The sequence below is a fragment of the Rattus rattus genome, chromosome 2 (genome assembly GCF_011064425.1).
Source record: "Rattus rattus isolate New Zealand chromosome 2, Rrattus_CSIRO_v1, whole genome shotgun sequence".
NCBI lineage: Eukaryota > Metazoa > Chordata > Mammalia > Rodentia > Muridae > Rattus > Rattus rattus.
In genome coordinates, this window is record NC_046155.1 from 168,478,000 (window position 1) to 168,503,324 (window position 25,325).

Genomic DNA, 25,325 nt, shown 5'->3' on the forward strand with positions numbered 1-25,325 from the left:
TTTCCTCTCTCTCTCCTCATGAGAACTGGGCAGATCCTGTTGGGTCAAATCTTTCTCTGATTCATCACTTCGTCTGCTATTCAACTAGATATCACTTTCAAACACGGGTGCTTCCTTCTACAAACTAATTTTACTTTCATTATTTGGGATTAAAACTGTGTGCTGAGGGCTCAGCCACACCACAACTGTAAACACGTATTTTCAGTAAATAACACAATCTTGGGGTTCACCGTGTGATCAAATATCCCGCAACACAGGTAGATCAATAATTCAAAGCCAGCTTGGGCAAATTAGCAAGACCTCTAAGTTGTTTGTTTGTTTGTTTGTTTTTTTTATGTTTTTTAAAGAGGGTTGCCGAGAGGGCTCAGAGGCTAAAGGTGATTGTTGTTAATCCTATTGACCTGAGTTCAAATCTCAGGACCTTCATGGAGAGAAAACTGAAACCTTCAAATTGTCTTCTGACCTCGACATAGGCACCATAGCATTCTATTCCCATCCCTAGATAAGTAAATCAATCAACTTTAGAGGGTTCACCCAGCATGTGTGTAAGACCTCCCCCCCCAAAAAAAACATACACAGACAGAGGGAAATTAGGATTAGGTTTTCTGAAAGAATTTGAAGCTCTTGGCTATAAATTGATTGATCCCTCCATGTGTGCCATTTCTCAGGATGGGACCCTCCCAGCCAGGGTCCTAGTCATACTGGTGGGAGGGGTAGGTCTTTTGTCCGTCATACTCGTGGGTGGTGAGGCACCGTAGCATGAAGTGGCCCAGGTCATGCTTGGATATGACCCTCGAGGGCCCTCGTCCATCCAGGGTCACTGTGTAGGCCCCGGTTAGTGGTTGGTCCCCTGTGAGAAAAAGACATTGGGAATGACTGGCCATCCTTTTTAGTTTTTCTTTCCTTCTTTTTAACTTTTTAAGTTTTATATATGATGCATGTCTGTGTTTTGTGTGTTGTGGTGGTGGGGGTTGAGTGGGGTGGGAGCTTCACATATTAGCTCATTAAATAACTTTTTTATTGAGACTGAGGCTTGCTATGTCACCTAGGATGGCCTCAATCATGTGGTCTGGGATGACAGGTATGTACCACAATGTCTGGAATCTCTCTCTCTCTCTCTCTCTCTCTCTCTCTCTCTCTCACCTCTCTCTCTCCTCTCTCTCTCTCTCTCTCCCTCTCTCTCTCTTAAGATTTATTTATTTCATGTTGTCTTGAGTAGACTGTAGCTGTCTTTGGACACCACGAGAACAGGGTATTGGATCTCCACTACAGATGGTTGTGAGCCACCATGTGGTTGCTGGGAATTGAACTCAGGACCTCTGGGAGAGCAGTCAGTGCTCTTAACCACTGAGCCATCTCTCCAGCCCTATCTGGTGTCTCTTGAGCCTCTTTTTCCTACCAGCCCAGCTGTATCAATGCGAGGAAGCGCTGGACACACAGGGAGGCCATATGTAGCTGTGCTGTCGGATCAGCTGCATCTTCCTCCAGACTCCTTGTCACTACAGTCTCTGTCACCTTCTAAATGCACAGGTCAAGCAGTCCCCATGCAAGAGCTACCTTTTGAGTCTTGCCAACTTCCGGTATCAGGAAACAGGGATAATAAATGAGGGTGGTTTTGGGCTGGAGAGATGGCTTGGTGCTGAAAAGCGCTTACTGCTCCTTCAGAAGAATCGAGTTTGGTTCCCAGCACCCATAGCAGGCATCCCAGGACTGCCCATAACGCTAAGGGAGCTCCCAACCTATGAGTCTCCGTCCCGTTGACAAACCCTATCTCCAACAATACTTACATTACAATCCATAACTGTAGCAAATTACGGTTATGAAGTAGCAAGAAAAATAATTTTATGTGGGCTAGAGAGATGGCTCAGCGGTTAAGAGCACTGACTGCTCTCCCAGAGGTCCTGAGTTCAATTCCCAGCAACCACATGGTGGCTCACAACCATCTGTCATGGGATCTGATGCCCTCTTCTGGTGTGCCTGAAGACAGTGACAGTGTACTCACATACATAAAATAAATAAATAAATCTTTGAAAAAAATTTTATGGTTGGAGGTCACCACAACATGAGGAAGTGTATCAAAGGGTCACCACATTAGGAAGGTTAGAAACCGGTGCTCTAGGGACTAAGGAATCCAACACTTGGCTTCCCCAGGCTTCTGCACTAATGAATACATACCCACACATATACACATAGTTAAAAATAATAAAAATAAAAAAAAATTTTTTTGAGGCAGGATTTCTATGTAGCCCTGGCTGTCCTAGAACTCTGTCTGTAGACCAGGCTGGCTTTGAATTCACAAAGATCTGCCTGCCTCTGCCTCCTAAGTGCTGAGATTAAAAGCATGTATCACCACCGGCCAGCTAAGAATGAATCTTAAAAAAAAAAAAAAGATAGGGAAAGGAGGAAGAGACAGGAGGGAGGGAGAGAAGCCATGGCAGGACATTATGGCAGACAGGATCTCATCTGATCCTGTGCTAAGGATCCTCTGGCCTCGGCCTCCCAGGGACTAAGATCACAGGCAGAAGCCACCAGGCCCAGTCTAATTACAATTACTCTCAAAGTAACTGTACTGGTCCTACAAGGGGTGACCTCTTCTGCATCTAGTAAACAAACATGATTTTCCTTTGGGTGCCTTTACAAGAGAAATAAACAGATGTTAAATTAAAAAAAAAATATGGGGTTGGGGATTTAGCTCAGTGGTAGAGCGCTTGCCTAGGAAGCGCAAGGCCCTGGGTTCGGACCCCAGCCCGGAAAAAAAAGAACCAAAAAAAAAAAAAAAAAAAATAGAGGGTTTCAAAAAACCCTCTTCTCTCCTCCTTAGGCACTGCACAAACTTGGTGCATAGACAAAAATGCACGCAAAACACCATACACATAAAATAAAATAAAAATTAAATGAAAACAACAATTAAAACCGGCCAAACAAACCAAACAAACCAGGTGTGGCGCAGAACATTTGTAATTCTAGAATTGGGAGGTGGGGTCGGGGGGATCGGAAGTTCAAGGTCATCCTTAGCTACACTGGAAGTTCAAGGTCAGCCTGGGCTACGTGAGGCAGAAGATGAGATGAGGCTAAGAAGGACAGAAATGTATTTGCTACTTTTCTTTCTGCTTTGGATTTTGGGAACGTCTTCTCGAACCCTAGGCCAGCCTAGAACTGGTAATTGCTCTGCCTTGGCTCCAGATTCTGGAGCATCACGTACCCTTGCCTTCCACCTCTGAGGAAGGTGCTTTTCAATTATCATCTTACTTATAAAATTAAATCGTTTTTCTTAAAAATTAAATTGTTGTTGGGGTTGGGGATTTAGCTCAGTGGTAGAGCGCTGTCTAGCAAGCGCAAAGGCCCTGGGTTCGATCTCAGCCCAGAAAAAAACATTAAATTGTTGGGCTCAGTGGATGGGAGCACTGACTGCTCTCCCAGAGGTCCTGAGTTCAATTCCCAGCAACCACATGGTGGCTCACAACCATCTGTAATAGGATCTGATGCCCTCTTCTGGTTTGTGTGAGGACAGCTACAGCGGACTCTCATATAAATAAGATAAATCTAAAATTAAAATAAAATTAAATTGTTTTACTTAGTTGTTGAGGAGAGAGTCACACGACACAGCTCATCTGTGGAGACCGAAGGACAACTTTGAGGAGGGCTCTTCTCCTCTTCTACCAGGTGGGTCTCAGAATTGATCTCAGGTCCTAGGGATCAACAGGCCTTTGCCCACTGAGCCATCTTACCAGCCCATAGTTTTCCCTTCTATGGGTGTGCATCTGCATATGAACCCAGTGCTGCCAGTTTTAGAGGAGCCGGGGAAGACTGGGCCAAGCTCTCGGATGGAGAACATGCTGGTGGTGATATCGTCGCCCCGCCCGCACTCCGCGTCCCACTCACCAATGTGTGGGGGCATTACAGCCACGTACTTCAGTCCCGACTCCTCCAGAATCTTATGCATCCGGATGTGGTCATCGGTCACGTTCTGTAGGCTTGGGGGCACCTTGCTCGGATCCCAGAGTAGGAAGGCTAGTGGGAATAGACACAGGGCAGGGTTAGCCTGGGCTGAGCATAATTAGGTGGCTTACCATTGCCTGCCAGCCGTGAAGGCAGGTCCCAGCACTCGGAGCCATGCCACCAAGCCTGACAACATGGAAGCCACATGGTGGGAGGAGACACCTGACTCCTGCCAAGTTGTCCTCTGACCTCCGTATGCACGTCCTCCACACACTCACAACAAACACGTTTAAAAACTGGTATGTGTGATATGTGTGCCCGTGCACGCACTGCGTGGGAAGGGCTGAGGTCGATGTTGGGTTCCTTCAAGGGCCCTTCTTTGTAGTTTTTGAGACAAAGGCGTTCTCTGCATCTGGAGCTCAGCAATTTAGCTGGGCTCCTGACCAGCGAGCCCCAGACATCTTCCTGTTTCTACCTCTTTAGAGCTAGGATTACAGGAATAACGCTATGCATGGCTTTTAATGAGGGTGCTGAGGACCCCGATTCAGCCCCCATGGTTGCACTGTAAGCTCTCTGCCAACCGACTTTTGACAGAGCCACTGCTCCAGTAAGAACTGAGAATCTCGGAGGTGTGAGTAAGGGTGTCTTAGCGATTAAGAGCGCTTACTGCTCTTACAGAGGATCTGGGTTCGATTCCCAGCCCCTATGTGGTGGCTCACAACTTCCTATTACTCCAGTTCCAGGGGATCTTCTAGCTACAGTGGCCACCAGGCACAAATATGGTATGCAGACTAACATGTGGGCAATGCACTCATACATATATAAATAAAACAATTTAAAAAATATGTATTTAATGTATGTGAATGCTGTATCTGCATACACACCCGCAGGCCAGAAGAGGGCATCGAAATTGCTATTATTAATTCCTTCCAGATTACTAAGGATTACTTCAATACTGTGGATGGAACCTAGGACTCTGTACAAGCCGGAAGGTGTTCTACCACTGAGCCACGCCCCCAGCCCCTCACTGGGGGATTCTAGGCAGGGGCTCTACCACTGAGCCACGCCCCCAGCCCCTCACTGGGGGATTCTAGGCAGGGGCTCTACCACTGAGCCACGCCCCCAGCCCCTCACTAGGGGATTCTAGGCAGGGGCTCTACTGCTGAGCCACATCCCAGGCCCCCAGGAACTTTTGTTTAATGTCAGTTTCTCTAAACATAACTGGGGAAGGCAGCGAGTTGAGTTGGCGGTTACCAAAGCTGCGTCACATTCTCTGTGAGGTGTTTCCCACCTCTTGGCTATGATTTTCTTCCCAGGCTTGTCCACTGCCATCCCTGATATTTCCGTAGTGCCTTTTCTATCTTGGCTCTGCTTATCTGGGAGGTCAGTTCAACCACGGATCTGTTTGTCATCTCACTTCTATCTATGAGCCCTGTGGGTGCAGAATCCAGGGCACACTGCTACGTTAGCCATTGGTGCTCAATGAATGTCTGATAACTTGGGATAGCTTTAATGCCATATTTCAGAGGACTGGGGGCTGCTTGTTCAGTACTCACCCCCTTCCCAGTTCAGCCCCACTTCCATGACCCCACCACCCACCCGAGGTGCAGGCCACGACCTTGTCCACTCCATGTGCCTTCATGGCTGCCACAATGTTCCGGGTGCCCTCGGACATTACTGTAGTAGGACCTTAGAGGAGACAGAGAGTGGCTGTCACTGGCAGGTGGCGGTGGCGGCGGTGGCAGGGGTGGCAAGGGTGGGGCTGGGGGCGGGGGTGGTGCTGGAGGCCGAGGTGCAGGGAGGGGCCGAGGGCAAAGGGGGGGCTCAGTACTGAGGTCGTTGCCAGTGCCCAGTAGCACGATGACGGCATCCTGTCCAGCCACAGTCTTGTCCACATCGGCCGCCTGTCGAACATCTCCCACCACCACGTGGGCTGGCTGGGGCCCCTCTGACGGCAGCCTGCTGGAGTCCCGAACCAGCACCGTCACCTCGTAACCTGTGGACAAAGAGGAATAGAAAGGCAGGTCAGCGGACTCGAGGGCGACTGTTCAGGACCCTACAGGGTGTTGTGAACCCTTAAACCTATTTTCTTCCCAGGGTTCTCCTTTCCCAGCCCTATTCCTGGGCAATGACCCTCAGGCTGGCAAATTAACAGCTGATATCTAGCTAGCTCTTAAAATAGGGCATACCTTCCTGCTGGCTCACAAATTATCTGAATGTAGGTCTCCATGGAACTACCCCTGATTATCCCTCCCCACCGCCCAGGAAGGAATTGGTTAATCCCTGGCATAGCACTTGCTCTATAGTCCCCCGTCCATGAGGAAAGTGAGGGACCAAACTCTCAGAGACTGAATGAAGCTGGGATTAGTCCCCATCCTTAGTCCAGGGTATCACTAGTGTTCACTGACGATAAAAACCCCTGTGGTTTCAAAGGCCAGTGACTCAGCTACTCAGAAGGCAGAGGTATGGGCTGGAACCTTCTGAGTAATTAGCGAGACTTTGTCTCAAAGAAAACTTTGAAAGAAAGGATTAAGGGAGGCTGGGGGGGGTGGCTCAGTGGTAGAGCCCCTGCCTAGAATCCCCCAGTGAGGGGCTGAGTGGTTGAGCCCCTGCTTAGAATCCCCAAAGTGCTTGTCTAGCATAACTGAGGCCTTGAGTTTCACCCCTTAACTTGAAAAAAAAATTGATGAAAAACAACTAAAAGTCATCAAATCAATCAATCAATAAATCAGTAAAAACTTTGCAGTCACTGTTTGCACCTGTCACAGGGATTTGTCTCTTAGTCTGAAGATGATACAGAAAAAGCAAAAATAGAAGAGTGTCCGTACCTCTGGGTACTGCCTACACCAATTTCACAAGTAAATGATGGGAGACTTTTACATTCTGATACAGTGATGAAGATGTTGCTGCCGATACTAAATAACCCCTGGGGGAAGCAGGAACAGAAACTAGGGAGTCCCTGAGATGAAATAAGTCCTCCACTCTAAGTTCTACCTAGTCTTCGCCCACCTCTTTTAACTTTAATCTTGTATTTATTGGCTCTTTGAGACACAGTCTCGTGTATTCCAGACTGGCCTCAGACTCCTGTTCGTCCGACTCCACCTCCCGCGTGCTAGTGTGGGAGGAGCGTGCTCTCTAGCTGATGGGGCCCAGGGCCTCATGCGCACTAAGTGTTCTACCAGCCAAGCTGCATCCACAGCTCACTTTAATTTTCATGATGAAGCTGGATCTCGAGGTTTTGCTCAGGCTAGACTTTAACTCCCTATAGCCCATGCTGGCCTGAAACTTAAGGACGGTCCCGCCTCAGCCTCCTGGGTAGCTGCAGTGACAGGCCTGCGGCACTGCACCGGACATTCATAACATTCTATAAATGTTGTAAATAACATTTCTGCAATTAACACACACTGTGTCCCAGATACCAATCTGGGAGAGATCCTTTAATCCTCAAATCAACTCTGGTTTGGGATCCCAGCCCTACTGTAAGAGTTAGCTTCGTGATGACCTGGGCAAACCGCTTCATCTCTCTAGCCTTTAGGTCCTATGCTGGTACCATTGGTAAGATGACACTGAAAATATCTCTCCATGTTTTTGTTTCTGTCTCCTTTCTTTCCTTTCCGTTCCTCGCCCTTATCTTTTCCCCTCCCCTCGAAAATTCTCCCCCTCTCCTACTCTCCCCCCTCCCTTCTCCTTCTCTTCCTCCCCCTTTAGTTTTTCCCTCCTCTTCCTCACTCTCATGTAGCCCAGGCTAGCCTTAAACTCACAATATAGCTGAGGATAACTTTGAACACATGAATTCTTATGTTACATGAGGCTTTGTCTCAAATGAAAACAAAACCAGTATTTAACAACTGTAACTAGGGCACTGAATGTAAAAGATTCAAGTGGAAGCCCTACCTCACAAAATATACAAAATTTAACCCAAGGGCCAGTGAGGTGGCTCAGTCAGTAAAGGTGATTGCTGCCAAGCCTGACCATCTGAGTTCGATCCTGGGATGCACATGATACAGGGAGAGAACCAACACCCTGGAGTTGTTCTTCCCACCCGGCAAGCAAGCCCCTGGGATCCACCTAGGCTCATGCTAGGGTCACAATACACATAATAAAAATGTCAAAAGTTTTTTTTTAAATTAATCCAAATGGTCAAAGACATAAATAAGAGAAGACTATCACTTATTGGAAGAAAATATAAGAACACATCTTGATGGCTACATGTTAGAAGATGGGTTCTGGGGCTGGAGAGATGGCTCAGCGGTTAAGAGCACCCGACTGCTCTTCCAGAGGTCATGAGTTCAATTCCCAGCAACCACATGGTGGCTCACAACCATCTGTAAAGAGATCTGATGCCCTCTTCTGGTGTATCTGAAGACAGCTACAGTGTACTTATATGTAATAAAAAAATAAATCTTTAAAAAAAAAAAAAAAAAGAAGATGGGTTCTTAGCTATGACATCAGAAGCACAAGGAAAAGCAAAACCAGATGATGGGGCTTCATCAAAATTGAAGACGCATGGCTGTGCGAACATGCTGACGCCGCTACTCCCAGCAGTTGGAATTCAGTGAGTCTATGGCCAGTCTGGTCTCTAGTGAGACCTTGTTTCAAAAAATCAAAAAACCTCACAAACTTTTGGTGCTTCAGAGGACGCCAACGTGCCGAGCAGAAAAAAAGGACAGAGCTGCGGAAAAGGCATTTGCTACAGCAGCGTGGATTCTACACCCAGGTTCCGCGGGAAAAGTCAGGAGTGAGAGGATGGAAAGGGTGACACTGGAAAAGAAAAGGCACGTGGTGGTGCGCACTTGTAATCTCAGAGCTGAGGCAGAGTCAGGCGGGTCCCAGGGGCTTGCTGACCCGGCAGCCCAGCCTGCTCAGTCACCTGTCCCGGTGAGATGGTCCCTGAGGAATGATAGACTTCCACAGAAATATGCGCCCTCCCCCACCCCCACTTGACCACGCCCCCAAATGTAAAAAAGGAAAGGAAAGCAGGTGGGCCTGGTAGCACACACCTGTATTCCCGAACTCTGGTGGCAAAGGCAGGAGAATCAAGAACTCGGGGACAAGCTTTGCCACAGAGCAACTGAGGTCAGCTACAGAAAACCACATCTCCAAAAAAGTAAATAAAATTAAATTAAAAAGGAAGAAAGAGGGGCTGGAGAGATGGCTCAGTGGTTAAGAGCACTGACTGCTCTTCCAGAGGTGGTCCTGAGTTCAATTCCCAGCAACCACACGGTGGCTCACAACCATCTGCGATGAGATCAGATGCCCTTCTCTTGTGTGTGTGAAGACAGCTACAGTACTAACATACATTAAATAAATATTTAAAAAAAAAAAAGGAAGAAAGGAAGGAAGGAAGGAAGGAAGGAAGGAAGGAAGGAAAAGGCAAAAGGGCTGGCAAGATGGCTCAGTGGGTAGAGGCATTGAAGATCCAACAAGGCTACCCAGGACCAAACTAAAGTTGTCCTCTGACCTCCATAAGCACACACACACACACACACACACACACACACACACACACACACACACACACACTAAACAAGTAACATGTAATAAAAAATAAGTAAAAAGAAAAGAGAGTATGATAGTATAGTCCCACACATGGGAGGCAGGAAGATTATCTCAAATTAGAGGTCACTCTGGTCCACACAGTGTGTAAGGACAGCCAGGACTACAGAGCTACCCAGCAAAACCTGTTACCTGCCATAATGCCTATAATTCTAACAACTATGAGGAAGATGAAAGAGGTCAGGAGTTCAAGGCCAACCTGAGTTACATGAGAACTGGATTCAAAAAACCAAAGCCCATCCACTGACCAAACAACCAACCTACACGTAAGAGATCGCTTCACACCTGTCAAGGTGATGTAATGAGAAAAGCTTGGGGCTGGAGAGATGGCTCAGTGGTTAAGAGCACTGACCGCTCTTCCAGAGGTCCTGAGTTCAAATCCCAGCAACCACATGGTGGCTCCCAACCATCTGTAATGGGGTCTGATGCCCTCTTCTGGTGTCTGAAGACAGCAAGTGTACTCATATACACAAAATAAATAAATAAATCTTTAGAAAGAAAGAAAAAGCCTGGTGTCAGGGTTGGCACGCTGGTGGGGAGGAGCCCCTCCCTTCTCATGCAGTGCTGAGGTAACCCTAAATGATGTGACTACTTTGGAGAAAATTCTGGCAATTTTTCTTTCTCTCTCTCTCTCTCTCTCTCTCTCTCTCTCTCTCTCTCTCTCTCTCTCTCTCTCTCTCTTTTCTTTTTTTCGGAGCTGGGGACCGAACCCAGGGCCTTGCACTTGCTAGGCAAGCGCTCTACCACTGAGCTAAATCCCCACCCCTCTCTCTCTTTTTTATAAAAAGATTTATTTACTTATTTTATGTATATGAGTACACTGTAGCAGTCTTCAGACCAGAAGAGGGCGTCAAATCCCATTACAGATGGTTGTGAGCCACCATGTGGATGCTGGGAATCGAACTCGGGACCTCTGGAAGAGCAGTCAGTGCTCTTAACCACTGAGCCAAGGCTCCAGCTCCTCTGTGGCAGTTTTTCAAAAGATTACACACAGCTTGATCATGTGACCCACCGGTTCTGCCACCAGATAACAGACTGAGGGAAGCAAAAACATGTTTTCACTCCCAAATTTTTACACGTACAATGGTACTATCAGTCTTCATAACATCTACCAACTGTTTAAACCCACATACATGCATAACGCAGTAGCATTTGACAATTAAAAAACAAAGAGATTGATGAATGTTCCAAAAATTTGAGGAAGAACAAAATATATGTATATATAGCTATGTGAAAGAGACCAAGTCATGCCGGGTGTGGTGACTGGCGATGGTCTGTAATCTCAGTGGTCGGGAAGCCAAGGCGGAATGATCAGGAGTTCAAAGCCAATCTGGGTTAGTATGTGAGACTTTGCCTTAAAAACAAACTAGGGTTGGGGAGAGATGGTTAGGAACACTTGTTGACCTTGTAGAGGATCTAGGTTTGAGTCTCAGCACCTACACGACAGCTCACAACTGTAACTCCAATCCCAGGGGATCTGATGCCTTTTCCTGCCTCTGTGGGCACCAGGTGGGCAAAATATCCATATATATTAAGATAAAATATTTTTACAATATTTTAATTATTTATTAATTTTTTGGCAGGGTGGAGGTGTGGGGGAGGGGACCGACAGGGTCTCTTTATATAGCCCTTGCTATTCTGGAGCTCTTTATGTAGACCAGACTGGCCCTTGAACTCAGAGATCTGTCTGTTTCTGCCTCTGCGACACCATGATTATCCTTGATCTTATTTATTTATATATTTTTTTAAGTTTTAGAAGCTGGCAAGAAGGCAAACAAACTATCCACAGTGAGCTGGCTCAGTGGTCAAGAGCACTGGCTGCTCTTACATATGTGGACCAGAGTTCAGTACCCAGGTCAGGAGCTGTAACTGTAACCAACTCCAGCGTCAGGGGTCTGCTACCTCTGACCCCTGTCAATCACCTGCATAACCCATACATAGACTCATGTACATAGTTAAAAATGCTACAGAGAAATATTAGAAAGACATGAACTTAAAAAAAAGAACATTAAAAAAGCTCAAGAATCTAAAAATATAAAAATTTAAGAGGTTTAGAATCTCAGCCACAAAATGCTTGCATATGCAAGGCATTCGATTTGAATCCCACATAGAAAAAGCAAAACTAAACAACAACAACAACAACAATGCATAAAAACCAAGCTATACTAAAACAAATGAATCCAAAGCCCCAGTCCTGAAACAAGCAGTGAGGGCTTGCTATCGTGATTATGCCTTTTATATTTATATTTAATTTTTTTTGAGACGGGCTTCATATAACCCAACTTGGCTTTGAGCTCATTGTAGAGGTGAGGGCGATGGGTCTGGGTCTCCAGCTCCCACATCCAGAGTGCTGGGGCGACAGGCTTTAATCTCCATGCCAAATTTTAACTCATTTTTAAAAGAGATGTATTGATTTATTTAATGTACATGAGCATGCTGTCACTGGCATACCAGACAGTTGAGAGCCACCATGTGCTGGGAGCTAAACTCCTGACCTCTGCAAGAGCAGCCAGTGCTCTTAAATGCTGAGCCATTTCTCCAGCCCTTAACTCATTAAAAAGATTTTATTTACTTAAATTTTTGTTTCTTGTTAATTATGTGTTTGTGCATTCGAGGGCAGGTGTGTGTCTGTGCATTTAGGGCAGTTGCCCGTGGAGACCAAAGGTGCCGGAGTTATAAGATAGTCTGATGTCGGTGCTGGGAATTGAACTCAGGTCCTCTACAAGAGCAACAAGGGCTCTCAACCACTAAGCCATCTCGTCAGACCCCAGTTAACTTATTATTGTTATTGTTATTATTATTGTTATTATTGCTGTTGTTATTTTAAGAAAGAGTCTCACACTGTAGCTTAGAGTGGACTGGAGTTTACTGTGCAGCCCAGGCAGACCTTGAGCTTATAGCAATCCTCCTGCTTCAACCTCTCAACTGCTGGGATGATAGGCATGCGCCATCAGCAATGACTTGTGATGCTTTTTAATCATCTCAGGATTTATTTTCTTGTGCGACCTCACCCAGAGTCTTCTTTTCATCCCTGCCTGGGTCCTCCCTGGACTCCAGGGCCCTGTCCTGCCCCCTGGAAACCCAGTCTCGAGAGTAGCCTCTCCCTGTCCAGGTCCTTCCTGGTCCCTGCATTCCTTGCAGTAAAACTCCCACTGCTCAGGGCAGTGCCTTTCTGGGCTCCTCTGGCTTCTCCTCTCAGAGACACCATCTCCTTCGCCTACTGTACTTCATCCGATTCCTCAGTTTACCTTACTGTTTCCGACTTCTCGGCCTTTGCTCCTGGTGTGTGCGCTCTGCGTCCGACTCTTCCACCCTCTTCCCCTGGATCTCTAAATCGCCTTTCTTTGCTCCATCCTGACTCTCTGCTGACCTAGGAATAACTGATAGCCCCGGGAATCTTGGGGCTCACATTTGCTTCCCGCCTCCCTCACACCTCATAAACAAAGGCTCAGCTCCCTGCCCCCATGTTCCTGAGTTTGAAGATGGCCCTGTGAGGGGTTGGGGATTTAGCTCAGTGGTGAGGCGCTTGCCTAGGAAGCCCAAGGCCCTGGGTTCGGCCCCCAGCCCCGAAAAAAAAAACCAAAAAAAAAAAAAAAAAAAAAGAAGATGGCCCTGTGACTACTGAAGAAGGAGCCTCCGGAAGCTCATTTGCGGCCCGGCCTAGACAGCAGCTTCTGATGCTCAACCTTGATCCCAGCACTCAGGAGGCAGAGGCCAGTGGATCTCTGAGTTCAAAGCCAGTTCAAAGTTCAGTTCCAGGCTTACCAGGGCTACACAGGGAGACACTGTTTCAAACAAAACAAACAAAAAACCAAGCAAACCACACAATTCAGGCTGAAATTAAAAGGGCCACACGCAGGCGCTGAAGAGATGGCTCAGTGGTTAAGCTCACTTGCTATGCTATCAGAAGATCTGGTTTTGACTCTCAGGACCCACAGGGTGGCTGCTTACAACTGTCTACACGGCCATTTTTTCAGGGGATCTGGCCTCCTTTTCTGGCTTCCATGGCCACCAGATATAAAAGGGGTGCACAGACAAAACATACATTAAAAAAAGGATAGAAAATAAAATAAAAAGAGGCAAGAAGCACACGCAGCTAGAAGCTACCAGACAGCACACACTCAGATCTTTTTTTTTTTTTTTTTGGTTCTTTTTTTTTTCGAGCTGGGACCGAACCCAGGGCCTGCGCTTCCTAGGTAAGCGCTCTACCACTGAGCTAAATCCCCAGCCCCACACACTCAGATCTTATCTTTCTCCCATGACAGCTTCTGTGAGATGATTAAATACAGGCTTTTATCTTTTGCATTTATTTACATTATTTTTAATATTTTACATGTATTTTACCACGTGTGCATCTGTAAATTGTGTATGGACAACTTGTGGGAAGTCAGTTCTCTTATTCTACTCATGTGGATCCTGGGGATCGAACTCAGGTCATCAGGCTTGGCAGCAAGCACCTTTACCCACTAAGCCACCCTAAAATGTGTGGTGATTTTTTTTTCCTTTAACAATATCATCTATCACTAACAATTTGTTCATGGGTTTTTGTATTTATTTATTGGCCAGGGTGTCACGCTGTAGCCCAGATTATCATGGAATTCACTATGTAACTCAGGCTGGCCTTAGGAAGTGGTGTTCCTATTGTCTGCCTCCTAAGTGCTGGGAATACAGGTGTCAAACATCTGGTCAGGCTTTCTGTTAAGTTTTTAGTTTTAAATAAACTCAGCTATAGAGAGATTGCAAGCTTCTCTCAGCCTGCTTCCTCTTTTTACTTATGTACATAGCATGTGATGTGTAGAATTTATATATTTGCATAGAAATACATTCATACATGTACAAATCTGTCTCTTCCTTTCTCTTCCTGTTTGAGAATAAGTTGCAAAGTTCATTCCTTTTAAGCTTTTCTTTTTTTTTTTTAAAAAAGATTTATTTTATTTATATGAATACACTGTAGCTGTCTTCAGACACATCAGAAGAGGGATGGTTGTGAGCCACCATGTGGTTGCTGGGAATCGAACTCAGGACCTCTGGAAGAGCAGGTCGGTGCTCTTAACCACTGAGCCATCTCTCCAGCCCCCCTTTTAAGTTTTTCTTTTCCTTCCTTCCTTTTTATTTTTTGGAGACAAAATATCACCCAAAACAGGCTGGCCTTGAACTATGTTTTCCAGAACATGCTGCAAGCTGAACTTCCACTCTTCCAAGAGTTTTTTTTTTGTTGTTTTTGTTTTGTTTTGTTTTGTTTTTTTGTTTCTTTTTTTTTTTTTTTTTTTTTTTTTTTTTTTTTTTTTTATTTTTTTTTTTTTTTTTTTTTTTTTTTTTTGTTTTATTTTTTAAATCTTTTTTTCTTTTTTTTTCCGGAGCTGGGGACCGAACCCAGGGCCTTGCGCTCGCTAGGCAAGCGCTCTACCGCTGAGCTAAATCCCCAACCCCGTTTTTTTAAATCTTAACACTCGATACAAAATTTCACTGCTTGACCCAGTACAGGTACATCCATGTATCCAACCAACATCCGGCATGCTGTAAGCACCCTGACAGGAAGGCAGATGATAACCAGATTGCTTGAAACAGTGGACCCCCACCCCCACCCCAAAATTGCAACTTCCCCAAATGTCTCATGCTGGCAGGAGGAGGAGCCTGGGGCCCTGTGCCAACCAGAAGAGGAAGAGATTTCATGGTTCTGACAACTCGTCAGACCTCTTCAGAGGACCCAGGGCAACGTGATGATGCCGGTGATGACTGCACCTTGAGCAAGAGGGACTGCTTATGTATGGCTGCCCCTTGTCTTCTATTTAAATGTACACCTTCAGTCAAGACCTAGAAAGATGAGTCTGAGTATCGGAGGAGCTTCCCAACATGCCTACCTTAAATTTATCTCCTTTTTGTGCTCTCACTATTAATTTTTCTCATTCATTAATTATCCTACTGAAGGTAGGTGGTTGAACCCGGCTGCCAGGGCCTAGGCTCAGACTCTATCCACTCCAGCGGCATCATACATTTTGATCCTTTGTGACCAACTTAAAACAGTCCAGAACTCACACTGACCCCTTCGAAAAGTCCTAGATTGTAACAATTTTACAAAGTACCTACTTTGAAGAAAGGAAAACTGAGGCAGGATTAGGTAACTAGCCGTGAGCACACAGTTAGTGGGTAGAGAAAGCCAGAGCTACATTCAAGACTGGGCTATAATCTATCAGAGTTTACTTGGCCAAGGAGTATAGGCACCCACCATACATGAGCCTTGGTTCTAAGCACTTTCTACATTGTAAGTCACTTAATCAGTGTCTCAAGGCACCCCTCCTCCCTTTTGAGATATGGTTTCTCTGTGTATCTCTGGCGGTCCTGGAACTTATTCTGTAGACCACACTGGGCTTGAACTCACAGCGATTCATCTGCCTCTGTCTCCAAAGTACTGGGATTAAACACTTGCACCACCACCTCACAGCTAGCAATCTGTTTATCTATTACTCTTTTTTTTTTTTTTCCGGAGCTGGGGACCGAACCTAGGGCCTTGCGCTTGCTAGGCAAGCGCTATACCACTGAGCTAAATCCCCAACCCCTATCTATTACTCTTATTTATCTGTGTGCATGTATGGAAGTCAGAGGTCAAGTTTTCTGAGCTGCGTCTCTCTTTCTGGGGAATCAATTCAGTTTGTCAGGTACCTTTACCCACTGACCCATATGTCTAGCCTGCAACTATTGCTTCAGTATTGGTCTTCTTTTCTCTTTCTTGTATTTATTTTACAGATATTTAGGTCTCTAACAGTAAATGACAAAACATTTGGCCACATCACTGTGGTATGTGGTAGACCTGGCTACTTAAATGTGCAGGATGTGGGGAGGGGACACCCTTACAGAAGACGGGGAGGGGGATGGAATAGGGGACTTATGTCCAGGAAACCAGGAAAGGGAATAACTTTTGAAATTAAAAAAAATCCAATAAAAATTTTCAAAAAAAAAAATGTACAGGATGACCCCAGAGTTCATGTTTATCAGACCCTTGGCCCTACGGAATGACATTGAGGAAATAAAATCCAAGCCCTTCCTGGCCACCTGTTTTCCTTGGTTGTACAAGGGGCCTTGGGCATGCCAGGCAATGGGGCCTACTGAGTCACGCCCCCCTCAGGCCTCTTCTAACAAGTGGTTTCTAGGCAGGTGCCTCATCTCTGAGAGCTATATCGCCTGCTCCCTCCCTGCCTCTTATTTTTCTTTTTTTTTTTTCCTCTTCCTGTTTCTGTTAGAGGCTTTTCTGAACCGCGAGGAGAAACAGGCCAGGCCAGGCCTCCCGAAATTCCTGCGTGCAGTTCCGCCTGTGACCAGCAGGGTGAGCCATCGGTAAACAGTGGTATTGGGGATTAAGGTATTTAACAGGATACTCCACAAGTGCATGGTGACACAGCACTTCTCAACTTCTCTCTTCCCTTCCCTCTTCCTCCCTAGAAATGATTTATCAGCAGCTTGCTTCTGTTTTGTTGTTTTGACATAGGGTCTAAGGTAGCCCATGATGGCCTTGAACTTGCTGCGTAGCCAAGTTTTGATATCCTGAGTCGCCTACGTCTGCCTCTCCAGTGGTGGGGGAAATTACTGGAGCACACCACTACAGCCAGACTATAGTTTGGTTTTCACCAGGAGATTCAGGGCTCTCTCCTTTGCCATGAATTAAGGGCCTCACTAAGTCCCTGGGGAGGACAGCCCATGGGGGGAGCGTGGGGGATGGAGGTGGAGGTGAGAAATGGAACTTTTAGAAGACCTCACCCAAAGCAGGCGTTGGGCTGGGAATCCAAATGTACTGGGCTGCTGGTGGCCTCCACCCTTTTGGGTCACTCTGATAGTCAGTATCTTAGGAATCGCCAAGGCTAGCAAGGGTGTGTGTGGCCCTTTATCTGGAACTTTCAGGTCTGGTCCAAAGTTAACTTCTAGGCCAAGGAGCCAGGGGATGCTGGGGGATCCTGCGCCCTCCTCCAGGGCAGCCCCAAAGCTTTAGTTCAATGGCCTTCCGAAAACTACAGTTCTTAGACTGACCCTGTCTTCTAGTGTGATCCCTTCCATTCTCTTCGAAGTAACATGCTGCCTAACCTTTGCGATTTTCTGTTCCAGTGACCAAACTATAAGCCTGTGGACGTTTTTTTGTGGATTTTTTTTTTTTTTTTTTGGCGTGCTCAAGAGCATGAACCAGAGTTCAAATCCTGGCACAGTCCTCTCAGTTTTCTTATGTGTCAAGTGGGTAACACACTAGTTTCCATTCCAAATGAGGCTCACCAGGATTTTAACACGTGGAGGGAGATGGCCCGGGTGGCTGTGTGCCAAGCTGGTACTGGCTCAGAAAACCCTTTCAGGGTGTGCTAACTAGGACCACCACCACAGTCACAGCATTTCATAATAGCCCCTGGTTTGCATATAACTGTCAGAGGAGTCCTCCAGGTTCCCGAGGTTAATTCCTTTATGCCTTGGACTCACATAAAGCTTAATCTCAGAGTCCTCTATTTCTGCCCCCCCCCCCCCGACCACTTGTTGGCCCACAGGCTGGGGCACACACCGCCTCGTGTGGTCTTCACTGGGCCCCAGAACGAACTTTCCCAGAGCTCCGCCCCGTGCTCATGACTTCCCCCACCCTCCCCGGCTCCTGCCTGCTTGCACCGCCTGCGCCAGTGTGGTGAGCCCGGTCCTTCCGGTGGCACCGAAGATCGCGATCTTCTTGACAGTCATGTTGCAGGGTCCAGGGCCGGAAAAGCTGAGAACTCCGAGGACGCGCGGGAACCCAGTAGCTGCAAGGTGGGGCGCGCAGCGGGTTCTCCTCCACACAGAAGGAGGGGGCGGGGCCAGACGACGTTCCCACCTCCGACTCGACCCCCTAATTTGAGTTCAAAGGGCGGGACCGAGCCAACCACGCCTCCTGCTGGGAAATGCGTGAGTGGGCGGAGCAGGAGTCAAATTGCATTTCAAGACCCCCTTTTCCGATAGGCGATTAGAAGTAGAAGCCATGCCCCTATCTAGGGAAGGGAGTGGGCGGTGCTAGGGCAGTTTGTCACTCAGCGCTCAGCCTATTAGAGACAGCCACCCCCCTAGAAGGCGGGGCCGGCCGGGGCATTACGCCTACCGCATTACGCCCACCGCGCTCTCCTTGCTCACGCCCCCTTACAGACGCTAAGGCTGAGTACTCGCCTCCACCAAAGCCTCCTCCCAACAAGCTAGAGGTGTGTGTGGGGTGATTCTGTGCCTGCGTGACCCTCAGTGACACAAGGGACAGCATGGTTGTGGGCGACACTCTGTTTCATTCCTTGTGTTGCAATGTGAGTTGTGTATAGAGATCGTTGATGTTGTTATTTGGCGTCCGTGGGTGCTACTGTGAGGGTATTCAGCCTGTGCGATATGGTACGAGTGTGCGGTATGTGTGAGGTAAGCTGTAGGGAGTGTGAGACTTTCGGATTGGGAAGGTTCGGGACTCCACATGGGTGTGTGATAATATGATCCCATTTATGTGTGGCTGTGTGTGTGTGACATTTACTGAGATTCTTTTTGTGTCTTGTTGAGGCTCTGATATATGGGTGTGTAGCAACACAGGGTGTGTCATCTTTTGTGCCTAGGCGACTGGTGGGACGTTTTAAGCCTGTAAGACTGTGTGATTGTGAACTTTGTGTTGTGTGAGTGTAGACACTCTATGGCACCTTGGAGGCGTGTGACATGTGTGACTGTATGTGCCATTGGTGGTGGTGGCTGTATCTAAGTGGGTCACAGTGTGTGGTTCTGCAGAGCACTATTCCATCCCGGGACACTGTTCAAGTGACTTCATATGACCCTCATTGTGGTGGTGGCTGTATATGAGTTATCAATGTATGACCCTGCAGGGCGCTGTTTACTGTATTGGTGACTACATGTGACACTACTGGTGATATATGAGTGTCACTGTTGGTGGTGGCTATATCTGAGTGTGTGTCACAGTGAATGACCCTGCAGGCACATTCCAAAGAGGAAAACACTACAAATGACTGCGTGTGACAGACGGTTCGAAGGTTTGACCCTGACTGACCCCGTACGAAGGAGTGACACCGTGAGAGTGTGAATGTGGAGAGAGTGTGTGTGACGTTGCCAGGGGCCCGGTGTGTGAGTGGCAGTGTGGGAGTGTGTGACGCTGCCTCGAGCGCTCGCGAGCGCGGCTGTGCATCACACGCGTGGCCCGGTGTGTGACAGCGCGGGCGGCGGGGCGGCGTGCGGGAGGGGTCCCGGGGGCGTGCGGAGCGGCTGCGGCGCGTGGGGGGGCGCGACGGCGGCGGCGCATGCGGATCTGGCCGAGCGGCGGGCCGGCGGGCCAACAGAGCCGGGCCCGCCTGGCGACGAACGCCCGCAGGGAGGGCGGTGCTGCGCGGCGAGCATCCGGGACCGCATCGGCGGCCGGCGCCCAGGTGAGCGGCGGTGCGGACGGCGGCCCCTCCCCAGCATCTCCCCACCTAGCCCAGCATCCTCCCCCGCAAGCTGGCGGGCCTGAGCCCCCGGGTCTGTTTAGCCGGGTGGAGGCTTGCGATCCCAGGAGCCCCTCTTCCCCACCTAGCTCAGCCTCTGAACCAGGCGTGGGTCACCCCAAGGCCTTGTCCTTCCCAGGCCCCCCTCCTCCGCACGGTGACTGGACCACAGTGGCAGAGAGGCGCGGCTTTGGAAGGGTTAAAGCCTCGGATCCCACTCGCAGCTCAGCTCCCCACCGGCCCTTGCTGGAGCGAGCAGGACCCCTTTCCCTATGCACCCCGGAAAGGCCAGAGCTGCAAGCTGGGCCGGGCAGAGAGCTCGCCAAGTGCTAAGCGCCTCCTCTGGCCCAAGTCTTGGCCTCCAATGGGGAAACAGTTGTGACCACCCATTAGTAGGGAAGGAAATCAAAGCACAGCGAAACCAAGTTAACCATTCAAGGTTTCCACACCGCCAGAATAAAGCATTGAACCCATCACTTTTTTGACTCTTGACCAGCTCCCCGGACTTGCTAAGATAGGAGACCAAAGAGGGGAAAGTCAGAGCTGGGTGTCTGTGCGTGTCACTGGTGGAGCACATGGAAGAGTGAGGCTCTGGAGGGAATTCCAGACACTGTGAGAAGAATAGCATAAGGAGAGCTTTGTACAGAGGGCTTCGTGTGTACCAGACTCCGCGGTTGCTGAGTGAGCAACTCAGTTCATTTCCAGACACCCTTAGGGTTTTCACAGATGAGGACCAGACAGGGCAAGTGACTTGCCGAGGTCACACAGGTAGTCGTAGGTCACCATGTGGTCACTTACAGCGTTCTAGGAAAGCTGAGAAGAGTGGTGATTTTAGGGTGCCCACCTAAAGGAATAATCTCCACTACTATTGGCCACAATTTACCACCTACTGAGCACATTAAACTCTCCTGAGTTTGAAGCTGTCTGGGTCTTTTGAAAAGAAATGTATTATTCCTCTTTAACAGTCTTAAGAGTAGGACTGGGGTGTATATGTGGGGGTCGCGTTGGAGACATATTTGATGTCGCCTACCCCCTAAAATAGGTATTTACAACATACCATGATTGGAAAGGCAGACAATACATCAGTCAGCTGTTGTTACTGGAGTGCTGGGTAACAAATGGTCCCTCCCAACTCACTGGCTTAAGACACTAAGCATTTACTTAGCTGTAAAGTCAAGAGCTTAATAATTTAGGGTAGACCTGATTGTTCAGTTCTTCAGGCCTCATCTGGGCATACTCAAGTTTTAGGGGTGTCATAGCAAATGGGGGGTATCATTAGCTGCTGTAGCTGTCTTTGGCTGGAGAGTTCATGGCCCTGGACCTACTCTTGTCTAGTGTTACACTTAGCCCAAGCAATCTCCTTTATCTAAGGCTCAGGACTGGGTGGCCAGTTCCTCCCACTCAACTCTGCCTAGTCCAAGCAAGTCAGGGTCAGAAGGCCAGGGTCAAGGAGAAAGATATATCCCTGGGCACCCAGAGATCTTTCTTCCCTAGGGCGTTGGAGAACAAAAGAGTTACACAGCAAAGGGTGGCACCTACAGGGGTGAATATTTGAGAAGGTTGATTAGCTCAGTTTGAGTGCCAGATGCTGAATTAGCTGTATAACTCACGCGAGTGAGTGAATTCCTCCGTGTCTCAGTGTTCACTTCTGTAAAATGGGCCAATGATAACTGATCACTAAGGGATCCACTACATGAGTGCGTATAAAATCCTGAGCAAGGCAAGGGCTCAGATATGTTCACTCTCGCCATTACTGCTGCATTGTGGAGTCGTGCGAAGCTGTGTTATCATTCGCTGAAGAATACAGTGACTGTTTGGTGAGCTGTAGCAGGCTCTAAGTTGGGTTCATTACAGTTGCTCTCTGAAGTGGCCAGGCTGAATGTCATGATTTTGGTGGCTTTAAAAAAAAGATTTATTCATCATAGCATTTAATGATCTATGGTTTATTTTACGTTACATGTGTTTTCTTGTTTGAGTTTATGTGAACCATGTGTGTGCACAGGAGCTCATTGAAATTACAGTTTTGAGCTACCATGTGGGTGCTGGGTCCTCTGCAAAAGCAATGAGTGTTCTTAGCCACTAACCCTCCCCCTCCTCTGAAAGAGCACCCAGGAGGCAGCAGCAGGCAGATTTCTCTGAGTTCAAGACCAGCCTGATCTACATCGTGAGTTCCAGGTCAGACAGGGCTACACAGAGAAACCTGGCAGGGGTGAGAAAGAAGAAAGCAGCAGGGTCTCCTGTAGCCTGGGCTGGTCCTGAACTTGCTGTGTGGCTGAGGCTTGTGCTCATCCTCCTGCCTCTGCCTTCCCCGTGCTGAGCTGGGATTAAACGCATCAGCCACTAGACCTGCTTGTGCGCGTGTCCATGAAAGTTTATGTGCCCGTGCACATGCACAAGTCAGACATCAACACCGGGTGTCTCCCTCTCTCACCCTCCAGCTTCGTTCTTTTTAAAGACAGGGTCTCTCCTAGAACCCGGCCCCACTGTCTGGCTGGACTGGCTGTCCAGTGAGCCCCTAGGACGCATGTGTCTCCATTCTGGTCACTACTAGTGAGCTTTTCAGAGATGTACACCACTGTGTCCCGCTGTTCACATGGGTGCCAGCGATCTGAACTCGGGGCATCATGTTTGTGCTGTAGGCATTTTACTGACATTCCCAGATGATTGATGATTGATACGATGATGATGATGATGATGATAATGACGTCGACGACAATAATTGAGGCTAGGTCTCACTATATGGTCCTAGTTAGCCTGAAACTTGCTATGTAAGTCAGGCTGGCCTCCAACTCACAAACATTTGCCTGCCTCTGCTTTCTGAATGGCTGGGATTAAAGGCGTGTGCCACCATGCCTAGTCTGGCTAATAATAATAATAATAATAATAATAGTAGTAGTAGTAGTAGTAGTAGTAGTAGTAGTAGTAATAATATTGCGGTCGTGTGCATGTTATTTTGGGCCACGCCCTTTCCATGGCCGGAAGCTCACAGATTATTTGCCTGGCTGGTGAACCCCAGGGGTCTGCCTGTTTCTACTTCCCCAGTGCTGGGATTACAAGCTTGCACCACTCTATCTCTGTGGGTTCTGGGAACTGAATTCAGGTCACTGTGCTTCTGAGTTAAGCACACTGCCCACTGAGCTGTATCCCTAGTTCCTATTATTTGAAAAAAAAAAATCTTTTTGAAGACAAAATTTAGCTAAAAGTAGCCTAGGCTAGCCTGAAACTCATGATCTTCCTGCCTCAGCCTCCAAAACTATGGAATCACAGGCTTCGCCCCATCACGATCGGTGTTTTAAGTCAGACTGAGACAGGGAACATGGGCGCTCACTGTGAAAATTGGGTCCTCTGAGCTCAGGCCGATTCTCTAAACTAATCTTTCTCTCCTCGCTTCCAGGCCCTGCCTTCCCCAATGGCACAAGTACCAGGGGAAGTGGACAACATGGAGGGCCCGGCAGCCTCCAACAACAACAACCCTGCAGCCCGCTGGGAGAGCCCAGATCGGGGCTGGGACCGGGAGCCTCCCGCAGCCGCCAACGCTGCCGCTTCGCTCTTCGAGTGCTCGAGGATCAAGGCCTTAGCAGGTATCTGGAAAAGAGGCTTGGTATCTGGAGGGACGTAGGGCGGAGAGAGAGCACCTCTCTCTCTCTCTCTCTCTCTCTCTCTCTCTCTCTCTCTCTCTCTCTCTCTCTCTCTCTCTCTCTCTCTCTCTGATGGCTGGCTGGGAGTCCGGAGGAGTGGATCCTGGACTGAAGTTCTTTGACTAGTTCTACAAGTGAACTTCCCACTGAGAAGAGGCTGTTCTGTATCTGTGGTGCCCAGTGGCCACCGCTCCGCTATGTGGCTAGCGAACGCTCCAAGTGTGGCCAGTGTTCCTTGCTTTAAATTTTACTTAGTTCTGTTTTGAATTAAAATACTGAGACGGGACTTGGGACTGCTGGGCGAGGAAGCTCGGGTGCACAACTTTCAAAACGCACAATTCCAGAACGTTTGTTGTTGTGTTTTTGTTTGTTTGTTTGGTTGGTTGGTTAGTTGGTTGGTTTGGTTCGGTTTGGTTTTTTTTCCGAGACAGAATCTCTCTGTGTGGCTCTGGGTGTTTTGGAACTCACTCTGTAGACCAGGTTGGCCTTCAAATCAAGATCTACCCTGGCTCTCCTAGAGTTTGATTTGTAGTCAAGGATGGCCTTCGAACTCACAGAGACCTATCTGCCTCTCTGCCTTCCAAGTCCTGGGATTAAAGGCCTGCACCACCACTGCCTGGCCTTGATTTTTTTTTTTATTTCTATTCATTTATTTTTAAGTAGTTTTGTGAGAAAGATTTATTTATTTATTAACTGTCACTCTCTTCAGACACACCAGAAGAGGGCATCAGACCCCATTACAGATGGTTGTGAGCCACCATGTGGTTGCTGGGAATTGAACTCAGGACCTCTGGAAGAGCAGTGAGGGCTCTTAACCGCTGAGCTATCTCTCCAGCCCTGATATTTTAATTTTTAAAGACAAAATCTCTCGGACTGTTCTGGAACTTGCTGTGTAGGCCAAGCTTGCTACCTGACTCAGAGAAGTACCTGCCTCTGCCCTGATTAAATCCTTGCAAAGACCGGTGGCACACCCCAGCCCTCATTTTTTCTTTCTGAGGCAAGCTCTGACGGTATAGCCCAGAACTTTATGACATTCCTCCTGCCTCAACTGTTCAAGCTGTGGAGCTTGCCCTGAAGTGCCAAATGGTTGGATTTTAGGACTTTAGAAAAGATCATTTATATTTAAATAAATAGTGTATTTTCTGTAATTATGAGCAGGTGTGTGTTTGCTGCCTGTGGCATGTGCATGTAAGCACAGCAGCACAGCTCCCTCAGAGGCCAGAGGCGGTGGGTCCTTTGGACTGGAGTTACAGGTGGTTGTGTGCTCCCTGGGGTGGGTGCTGGGAACTGAACCTAGGTCCTCTGGTAGAGGAGCTGTGTGTTCTCAACTACTGAGGCATCTCCTCAACTCCTCTCCAGACTCCTTGTTTACATTTTTGTTCTATTAACTCATGTGTCCCTCTGTCTGTCTGCACATGGGATGGCATTCCATCATGTGGATTCCAGAGATGAGGTCAGGTTACCTGAGTTGGTGGCAGTCATCTTTACACATTAAAGCTTCTCGCTGGCTCAAGACATTGATGTGTGTGTGTGTGTGTGTGTGTGTGTGTGTGTGTGTTGCATTTTCTTCCACGAGGAAGGTGTGAACAGTGTCTGTCCCTCCTCCCTAAGGTCTCAGTGACAAGCTGAGGTATGTGGCTATCAAGCTCACCTTCGGGCACCAGTGAGTGTGCTTGTGCACAGAGCATAGATGAGTGGGGACTTCGGCAGTGTGGGTGCGCCATTCCTGAGGCCCCCT

At 47.9% G+C, this 25,325-nt stretch overlaps 2 protein-coding genes across 4 annotated transcripts in view; one reads left to right on the forward strand and one right to left on the reverse strand.

Moving 5' to 3' along the window:
• Positions 1-587: 587 nt before the first annotated feature.
• Blvrb (biliverdin reductase B) lies at positions 588-18,335 on the reverse strand. The gene is made up of 5 exons (XM_032894115.1): positions 18,120-18,335; positions 5,771-5,935; positions 5,539-5,628; positions 3,883-4,011; positions 588-850 (listed from the first exon to the last, which is right to left on the reverse strand). Exons 1-5 carry the CDS (start codon positions 18,196-18,198, stop codon positions 693-695), a joined length of 621 nt encoding a protein of 206 aa, XP_032750006.1. The 5' UTR covers positions 18,199-18,335; the 3' UTR covers positions 588-692.
• A 1,447-nt stretch (positions 18,336-19,782) lies between these two features.
• Positions 19,783-25,325, forward strand: part of Sptbn4 (spectrin beta, non-erythrocytic 4) — a 91,335-nt gene continuing 85,792 nt past the window's right edge. For 2 of the 3 annotated variants that reach the window (XM_032894117.1, XM_032894118.1), the window contains exons 1-2: positions 19,813-19,892; positions 23,344-23,530. In XM_032894117.1, the coding sequence (XP_032750008.1) occupies positions 23,359-23,530 (172 nt within the window). In that variant the 5' untranslated portion in view covers positions 19,813-19,892; positions 23,344-23,358. Of the gene's footprint in view, positions 19,893-23,343; positions 23,531-25,325 lie in introns of all 3 variants that reach the window. The other variant, XM_032894116.1, reaches the window with a different exon arrangement.